The sequence below is a fragment of the Protobothrops mucrosquamatus genome, unplaced genomic scaffold (genome assembly GCF_001527695.2).
Source record: "Protobothrops mucrosquamatus isolate PMUCROS unplaced genomic scaffold, P.Mucros_1.0 scaffold1869, whole genome shotgun sequence".
In the NCBI taxonomy this organism is placed as follows: domain Eukaryota; kingdom Metazoa; phylum Chordata; class Lepidosauria; order Squamata; family Viperidae; genus Protobothrops; species Protobothrops mucrosquamatus.
The window spans coordinates 246,032-255,445 of NW_015387998.1; the positions used below are offsets into that span (position 1 = coordinate 246,032).

Genomic DNA, 9,414 nt, shown 5'->3' on the forward strand with positions numbered 1-9,414 from the left:
GCAGCAATTATGCTAGCTAGAACATTACAATAAAACATGAAATTGGTTCTGCCGCTATGTGAAGACAGTTTCCCAGTTCCTTCTGTGCTTCTGGTTTTATAATAATCATCTTTCTCTGCATTCCACTTCTGGGTGCCTGCTTTGCTAAGTGCAAAGGAAAGATCTCCCTCCTCCCCCCCATCTGTAGAACAAGTTTTTTTAAACAAGTGCAAAATAACCAAGATATCCACTTTTCCTCCTCCAGAATCAGCCTTCCTTTTCAGCCGAATAATTCACTTCCAAAGGAGCTCAGCTGACTTGTAAAGTAATTCATTTCTAAATATTTCACTTGTCCAGTTGGACCCTCTGCGGGCTTTTTATGTACATAAATTGCCTGTGTTCAAACACAGGTTCTCTCTTTCACTGCTTTCACTGTAGTGGGATAAATTACACTCCTCCCCCCATAGGAAATACATAGGGAGGCTGTTTGACAGAGCAGTTTTGCTGGTAGCTGTTAATCCACTCAAGAGGATTAACAGTTCACTTACCATTTTGCTACCAACCTGCACCATGTATCATTGGTAACTGCCTAGGAAGGATCTGGAGAAACTCTGGAGTGGCCATTAAGGAAAGAGAATGGGAAGAATTTTAAAAGAACCATTAAAAGCCAGTGGTGTAAACAATAAGTGTCTTTGTTTAAATTCTGGGTTGGAAAGGCTGTTGCTTGAAAACCTTTAATAAAAATCCTTTCCCCCCCCCTCCACTGAGTCTTCTTTCATTGACATACAAATACTCAAAGAGTTTCATCAGATAGCAATTTTCAGGGGTTTGACACTCCTTTCCCTGGCTAAAGTGCCTTGGTTTGATACTCCCTGTCCACATTCAAAAGGAGGGGATGGGTTTAAAACATTACTGTAGTTGCTTCAGTGTTTGTGTGGTCAATGTCCCCTTAAAATGAGGAATGAAAGGAAAGACCACAACAAAACGCAGTAGTCTAGCTATTTTCTGGGTTAGTGTTACTAAAATACCTAGTAGCTGAATTCATTGCATTCAAATCCCACTGATTTCACTGGAACGTAACAACATGAATAACTTAATCCCAGTCAGCAAATTCTTGTCCTGTTTCTCAGGTTTATCTCATTTAGAACTTACATGTTTTCACATCTCAGTGGAAGGTAGACAATTGGTGGTCTTGAAACCACAATTCTCACATGCCAAATTATTGGCTGTGCTAATTGAAGATGTTGGAACTGGTTCAATAATATTGCAGAGGTAGTAGATTGCCTATCCCTGTGCGATGCAATGAATGAACAAGGGCAAAATATGACAACTTCCTATTCTAATTAAGGGGAGAAACAGACCTTTAGTAATCAGCTTAATCTCCTTTTCATATTGCATGCCTTCCCTGTATGACCATTAGTATAATATTGACTTGTACTGTTTTGTTACTATTATACTTCACTCAACCCAATAATCAATATGGCATCACGGCATCTTTAAGGACTTTGACAACATGCCAGCCGTCAGAAAGTTCTACAGAGGTTACTAGGATACAGTGAGAAATTCTGCCCAGGGTCTTATTTTCAAATATGAGCTTTGGATTTTCAAATTTATGCTAAAGTTAATATGCGTGTTAATTTTCTCATGTCTTAAGAAAGATTCTCGTTTCTTGCAACTTTGATGCTGTTCATCAAGACTTAGAGCCCCTAAATAGCAGATATGGGACCTACTGACTTCCAAATGTTGCTGGATCTCAACTCCCGTCTGTGAAGCCACTAGTCAATGGTCATAAGAATTGTGGGCCAAAGTTCTCTTGCTCTTTTAGAAGGATATTAGACAAACTGGAAGTCAGATCAAAATTTCAGCTGCAATGGACATTTTGGAGTTGACATATGCTTGTTCTATTTCTGTGGAATACTATATTCTGAAATAATATTCTCTTTGACTGGTATGCTACTGTAGATCAATAAAGCATTTAAACAGAGGGCAATAAAAGATTTGAGGTAAAATTCCATTTATGGAAAAGTTCTGCCCTGGTGAAGATAGTAATATTGAAACATGAATTAATATACTGTTATATTGCAATTTTCTGTTGAGACATATACAAAGAGCTCTTAACTCCTCTTCTAAGTCCATTTCCAGGATGGACTGAATAATGTTATGTGAAATTTATTATTAACTCTTGCAGTTGTAGAATTTGTTTTTGCAGCTTGTAAAACTCGCATTTTGCTGATAGCAAAATAGTGCAAGCATCTTTTTGTATTTTTTTTATCTTGTATGCTCTATTTTGTATCTCTACTCTGTTGGTTTTATTTACTTTTATTTAGTCTGGGTCACTGGCCTAGTAAGGGATTTGATTTGATTTGTCAGTGATGGTTGTACTATTTTACTTCAACTATAAGTAAAGGCTATGAATCAGAAATAAGCTGAAAACAAAAAACAGTCTAAAAAAACAAAGTTGTCCATGTTGTGCTTAAGAAGATAATGTCTTTAACATATGATTTTGAAGTATTTGATGCAGAGTAGCAGGAAATTTAAATTTTCAGAACTCAGCAAGCTGAATATTATGCAGAGCAGTGAATAAGGGATAAGGATGGAGACATTTTAAAAAGCTTTGGATTGCATAGCCATAAGGCTACATTTAAGTAATGATTGAAATAAGCCTTTGGCATTAAGTTAGCATAGCATTATGAGATAAAGAAGCATTCACTTGCTTCTTAAAACAAAGATCACAGTGACTTACATGTCTCTTACTTTAGGGAAATGCATATAAAGAATAAAAAATAATCATCTGCATATTAACAAATGTATTACTACTTTATAATCACTGTATCTATTATATTCCACACTTGGCGAAACTCAAAATAAATGCAGTTCAAATCTCGGGAGGTGTTTCCATGCCACTCCAGTTTTATTTGTAAAAGTGTTAACAGAACAACATTAGGAAAGCAATTTATGGTTTCTCCCCCATGCTTCTCTTCCTGAATGACTTTGGCAGGGAAAGTCATCTCATCAGCTGCCTGACCGATTTATTTGTATGGCCTTAGAAATAATCGCACAAAATGGCTGTTACGATCTTTGGAGAAAATAGGTAAACAGCTCTATGGGTGACAGTCTTATGTGCCTACTCAAGGGTTTCCTTCTAGGTAAATATGTTCAGCATTGCAACCTAAATAACCTACTAAAATGGGTAGTAAATCATGTGATTTAACCACCATGGTAATAATTAAAAGATTATTTTACTTTAAAACTGTGTTTCTCAACCTTGACAATTTTAAGGCATGTGGACTTCAACTCCCAGAATTCCACAGCCAGCATTGCTGGCTGTGGAATTCTGGGAGTTGAAGTCCACATGCCTTAAAATTGTCAAGGTTGAGAAACACTGCTTTAAATTGTTTTTTGACTTGTATGATGTGCCATATACTAAAGGATTTAATGTGTATACATGTAAAAACAAATCCAAGATGATTCTGTGGGTCTTTTTTATTGGAGAGCTGAGTTGCCAATTGATTCACTGGCGGCAGTATCTCTGCCTTTATGCAGTTTAGTGTGCAGATGGTGAGATTTGGCCTTGTTTGCCTGGGCTGTGTGAATACTTTCACTTGATTTCTCCATACCAGCAGGTGAAACTTTTCACAGCACAGAGGTAAACAGATCCACCTGCTGAATTCTGTGCAGCAGGCATCTATTGATGGGATTAGAGCAGGCCTGGCTAAGCTGGTTTTCTGTTTTCCTTAGCTGGCAGTGCTGTTGAAGTCCTAGAGTTATCAACCAATGTTGACCTGGAAATAAGGCCTCTTCTTTAAAAGCTGCCACAGGGGAACAGATGGGACACAGCTGTTGTATTTGTTCCTCCCAATACACATTGTACTGTAACACAAAAAACAACATATGGATAGAGTTGTTGGGACACTATGAATTTTCAGATGGGTCTTTCAGTGGTGAAAGCGCTTAGGTGCCTGGCTCCCATCCTATTCTGCCACACTGAGGTTGGGCAGAGAGAAGGAAGAAGGATGGGTACTTCTTCCCTTTTACAGTAGTGGGCCCAAGGACCATAAAGGACCTTGATCATCTGTAGTCACTGGAAAAATATGCCTTCTCTGACTAATGAAAGGAAGAGTAGGCTGGCAGCAACAGTGCTGCTATGATTGATTAGGGAGTAGCAATGCAGGAGAATGTAGCATCAGTTTCTTCTTCCATTGTTCCGTCATTTCTTCCAATTGCTTCCTCATTACATCTTCTACTGAGGCTCTTTGTGACTTGGTTCATGGTTGTAAATCAGGAGTGTCAAACTCAATTTCATTGAGGGCCGCATCAGCATTGTGGTTGCCCACGGGGTGTGTGGCCAGGGTAGGTGCGGCCTACTGGGTGGGTGTGGATGGAGTGGGTGTGGCCTACTGGGTGGGCATGGCCAGCTCTACATCGTTCGCGTCAAGGGTGCCTGTGGGGGCCTGGGCAGGAGTGGGACAGATCTGAGGGTCTCTGGCAGAAGGGGGTGGGACCGGGGCAAGCGCCAAGGCATGGTCCATTTCCTCATTCCTCACAAAGGGTGACACCTCTCCAGCATGCACCCAGGGGGCGGGGCCGACAGGGCAGGGGCTGGTTCCTCGCTGTTTCTAGACGGCCTTGTGGAGCTAAGACTGAATGCGTTTCAGCATAGATGGCCACCACAAAATTGTACATTGCTCCTGGCCAGCCTGGGCCAGGGCCAAGGCAGTGGGGGCCGTTCCCTCACTGTATCCAGGATGGCTTCCAGGCCACATGAAACCACTTCGCGGGCTGCATCTGGCCCCCGGGCCTTGTGTTTGATATGTCTGTTGTAAATATTGAAGGCATGGGAGAAGGGAGAACCCGTGGTTCTCTGGCCAGTGGGCTCCAAAGATTCCTCCCCTGCTTTCATTGTTTGGCAAGATAAAGTCCGTTTGCCATAATTGGGGCAGAGGGTAAACAGATAAGCAGACTATAATATCTTCAGGGTTCACATCTGTATTACTGCTTTAGTGACTTTCAGAAACTCCATGCTCATTGATTTGGCTGTTGGCAAGCCTACAAAGGGTTCATAGTACAACATTATGATCCACTTGGTATGTCTCTAGAAATAAGCTCCACTAGATGCTTGTTGTTTACTACGGCGGTGATTTATAATTGTAGTCTAAATTGAATGGCAGAATATAATAAAATGACAAATCTTTTTCAAATTGTGGCAACATAGGGCTATGTGGGTGAGTGGGTCCATTTTACGTCTAAAGTATGCTCATTTTGCCCACTCTTTCTGAATTGGATATAGGAATATGACAGAAAAGTGTTTTAAAATATGAAAATTTTTTCAATTGCTGTATTTTCTCTCTGAATCATTAAGGCATTTAAAAACATGACTAATTCTTCACCTTTACGTTGTTGTGCTAGCCCACACTTAAGTCAACTTGTGCAATCTTGCTTATGCTTATTTGGAAATGAGATCTAACAGAGTTCACTTCTTGTACTTCTTATAGGCAGGACTTAGTTGGCTTTTGCAACTAGTATCTGTACAGAGACTCAGTTTTCTCAGAGTGGACTTTGTAAGTTGTATGTACGCGTGCATGCACAATTTCAGGAAGAGGAGTTGGCGGATGTGAAAAAGTCAGCTTTTTAAGGAAGGATGTGAAGAAGCAAGTTTTAAAGGAGTCATGCACATTTTAATCTATTTTGTGGTTTTAGAACACCATTGGGAGCTTCCTTGGATGAGCAGAGCAACCCAACGTTAAAAGGTAAATGTCTGGCACTTTCTGACTTTCTCTGTTTTCTTGTTAGACGGAAAGTACAAAAATAATAACTCACCAAAATGCAGTTTGAATTGAAGCCATTTGGATGTTGTGAAAAGAACCACGGGTCCCTGATCTCCCAGCAGGGCTTCTGAAATAGGAATGGGGTGTTCAGGGTTAAGTACTCACAGTATTCATGTCTCCCTAGTGCTAAAGCTAAGTGAGACTCTCGTGTAGGTAAGCCTGCTGGAAGGAGAGAGCAAGAAAGAAGCATACTGTGAAGTAGGTCAGCCTTTCAGTACACTCTTTCTCGACTGGCTCTGACTGAACTCACCACACCTGAAAAGTTACCACCTGCACAAACCAGAATGCAAAAGTTCAAAGTACGACAAGAATGTGCAGGTAGTGACAGAGTCGAGAAGAAGCCTCTGCAATAGCTGGAGTTCCTTCATTTCATTTTTCCAGGGATGAAAGGGAATGTTGGTTCCCAGATAACGCTTAGGCTTGAAACTTTTGGTAAGCAGTTTCAAAAGGTTAAAGCTTTGTGCCATGTTTCATGTGACTCAGAAGTACTAAGTTACGTGGCATTCGCAGATAGGAAATTGATCTCTTTTTTTTCTTTTCTTTGTAGCTTGACAATATCTTTGGAGGTTGCCTTGATGTCTTATAAGATTTGTCATTTTTTTTGTTCAAAACTGCCAGTGCTAACAGCTTGAGGCTTAATAGACTGTGATAAGTCTGTAAACGCCATTACAACTTGGTACAATTTGCTAGTGTAAGTGGTTTAGGGATTAGAACAAGAACCAGCATTAAGCCCATTTTAAGCCATGGAATTTTAACATAGTTTGGGTCAATCAACTATTTCACAGGGCTGTTGTGATGAGGAAAGAAGGAAATGCTACAAAGGACAGATGAGATGCAAATAAATAGATATTCTAAAATATGTTTAGTATTTTAATTTGCAATTGACAGTACTGCTAGAAAATAACCAAAATAGATTTTGATTTTGTCAAACTGGTATCTGTTTTAGGCATGCTGGTGAGGAATGGAGGAAGTTTTGAAGATGATTTGTCTCTGGGAGCAGAAGGTGGGTGTGGCATTAAGCATATGCTTTTTTAAAAAAAAAAAAATTAAACTACTCTGCTTTTCTAAACTGAACAGTATATTTTTATTCTAATTGAAGCATGTGAGCTTACTTGTCACCATAAAACTGTAGGAAGAGATCCTTGAGAAAAATGTGTCAGAAATCTTATTTCAGTAAAATATAATAGTATCTGCAAATCTTTTTCAGTCTTCAAAATGAGACAAGTATATTCATGACAAATTATGTTTCAGTGAGACATCACAACTTTCTTGAAATTTCACCCCTCTGTTTCTGTTTTATATTAACCAAAATATTATGCAGATTGTTTTTGGAGTCAAGTATATTGCTGTAAAAATAATTATTTTGTTTCAGATCAGTTACGGTATTTTATTAAAATACGTGAGTTTGCTCTTCATCACCTGGGTGATTTGTTTGTTTTAAACAGACCTTCAAGATACTAGGTATTGAACCTAGAATCATTTATTCCCCATGCCTCGTTTGGGTTTCTATGACCTACTGATTTTATGTAATAGACAATCAGGATATAACTTAGCTAAACATTTTGTCCAGCTATCCCCATTATTATTTTCTGCACAACAGCCCATGATTGCAGGTTGGATACATGCTGCTTATTATAGAAAAATAAAATGTTCCTTGGGGAGACTGAGTTGCTCAATATTTCAAGCCTGAACAACAAAAGTCAACCACAAATTGCTATTTATAAACATCAAATCAGAATATGTTGGTATAAGGTTTTATCACAACAAATTTGGATTGAGGGTTCTTTGTTTATTGTTTGAATTTACTTGATTTCTGCTCATAATTAATCATGTGGAATGCACAGAAAGATTCCAAGAATTAGATGTCAGGATATGGTGAAATCTTCATGGCTTATTCCGAACCATGCCAAAGCTTTTACCTTTGTGCCTCTCCAAGCTCTGGAATACTCAGTATGTGTCTTGGAAACAGATATGTTTCCAGATACCTGGAAAGTGGAATAATTGGTACCACTAGAGACTTTTCTGTTTCACTATTATCATTGGCAAAGACATTTTTTGTGTGTTTGCAGGATTTTTTAAAATCAAATTACATCTGTGATAAGTCCTAAATGTTTCTAGGAATGCCACTTTCCTTGCCTTGCTCCTTGACTTAAAATAAGGGTTTTAATTATTCAGTTTTTGTTTATAAACAAATCTTTTTAGTATTGAAAGGATGTTCCTAGTTTTGATTGCAGAGTCCTGATGAAATTAAGGTGATCTATTTTTAAATATAGGCCAAGATCACCAAGGTATGATTGTGTTAATCATAAAATCAGGTACCACTATTCTCTTATTTTTAACCCAACAAACTGTTGGGAGGACATTAGGTAGAGAGGCTTGGGACTCTCCATCAACAGAATGACTCTGAAAACTCAACAGAATGGGGCCAAACTTTGTCTGTGGAAAGAAGGCAGCAAAAGAAAGAGAGTTGACAAATAGATTAGATCAAGTGGGGAATGCAGAGAGGAAAAAAAAAGATCCCATTGAATCCCTTTGGGCAGCAGCCTAGAAAAATGTTACGATTGCTCCATTGTAGTACTCTCCATCTCCCCCCCAATGGTGTAATCCAGAACTGCATGTATCCTTCCCTGGCCTATCCATTGCATATATAAGCATAAACCATGGAGAAGTGCAATTTAGGGCAAGAGCAACAACACGCATATAGAGATATTTTTATTCTACAGAGAAAAATACAGATGTCTCCTGTGGACACTGGTGGTAAAGGAATGAAGAGAATTCTCTTGTGTTCTTCTTTGCCTCATAAATATTTATACAAGAGACTTGATAGAAATTCTAATGGTAGGTTATTATTTCAGGCATAGAATGAAAGAGGTTCACCTAATGTTCACATACTTATTCTAGGCCCTTTTTTATAGATAGTTCATCCAGTACACTAGGTCCCAATGCCATTTATGTGAGTTTGGCTGGGCATCTTGTGTAAACCGATCCTTTGTGATTTGTAACCATGGTCTGTGACTTAACATATTGCATGAATCCAGCCAATTGAGATTTATCCAACAATTCATTGTAAAAATAGTTTGCAGGTACATGCATTCAAAATACCATTTATAAAATCAAAGTGATTGAATTGCCTGTTGTTTCTGTTAATGATTACTAAGCATCTTTGTTTCTGTAATTTGTAATGTACAGATTCGAGTTCATTTTCTCCTTCTTTCCCCTCCCTTTTTTCAGCTAATCAACTGCATCAAAACAGTGAACAAATGGATATCTGGTAAAAATTCATACTTTTTTTTTTGCTTTGGAGTTATGTTTAACATGAAGTTGATCTTTCTATATGAACATAATTCATTTTAATAGTTTGTCATCAAGACTATAAGCTGATGAGACACAGATGTGAGGAGCTATTTTTTCCTTCCCAATAAGTTGCATTGTTAGTCTTGGATTTTTCTTTAATTCTGAGTGACATGGTTCACTTTTCACCTCCATAATCATAATGCAGATCCTGTCAAGAGACAGAAAATTCTGGCTCTACTTACATATCTGAATCATACCATACTCGCAATGTTTCTCTTGCCTTCTGCAACTTCTGATTGATCTGGTCCACAGACAT

At 38.5% G+C, this 9,414-nt stretch overlaps 1 protein-coding gene across 1 annotated transcript in view; it reads left to right on the plus strand.

The window, feature by feature from the left end:
- LOC107294223 (protein ITPRID2-like) overlaps positions 1-9,079 on the plus strand; it is a 25,000-nt gene extending 15,921 nt beyond the window's left edge. The window contains exons 4-6 of the mRNA XM_015823436.1: positions 5,677-5,726; positions 6,751-6,807; positions 9,036-9,079. Coding sequence (XP_015678922.1) covers positions 5,677-5,726; positions 6,751-6,807; positions 9,036-9,079 — 151 coding nt within the window. The remainder of the gene's footprint in view (positions 1-5,676; positions 5,727-6,750; positions 6,808-9,035) is intronic.
- Positions 9,080-9,414: the final 335 nt, after the last annotated feature.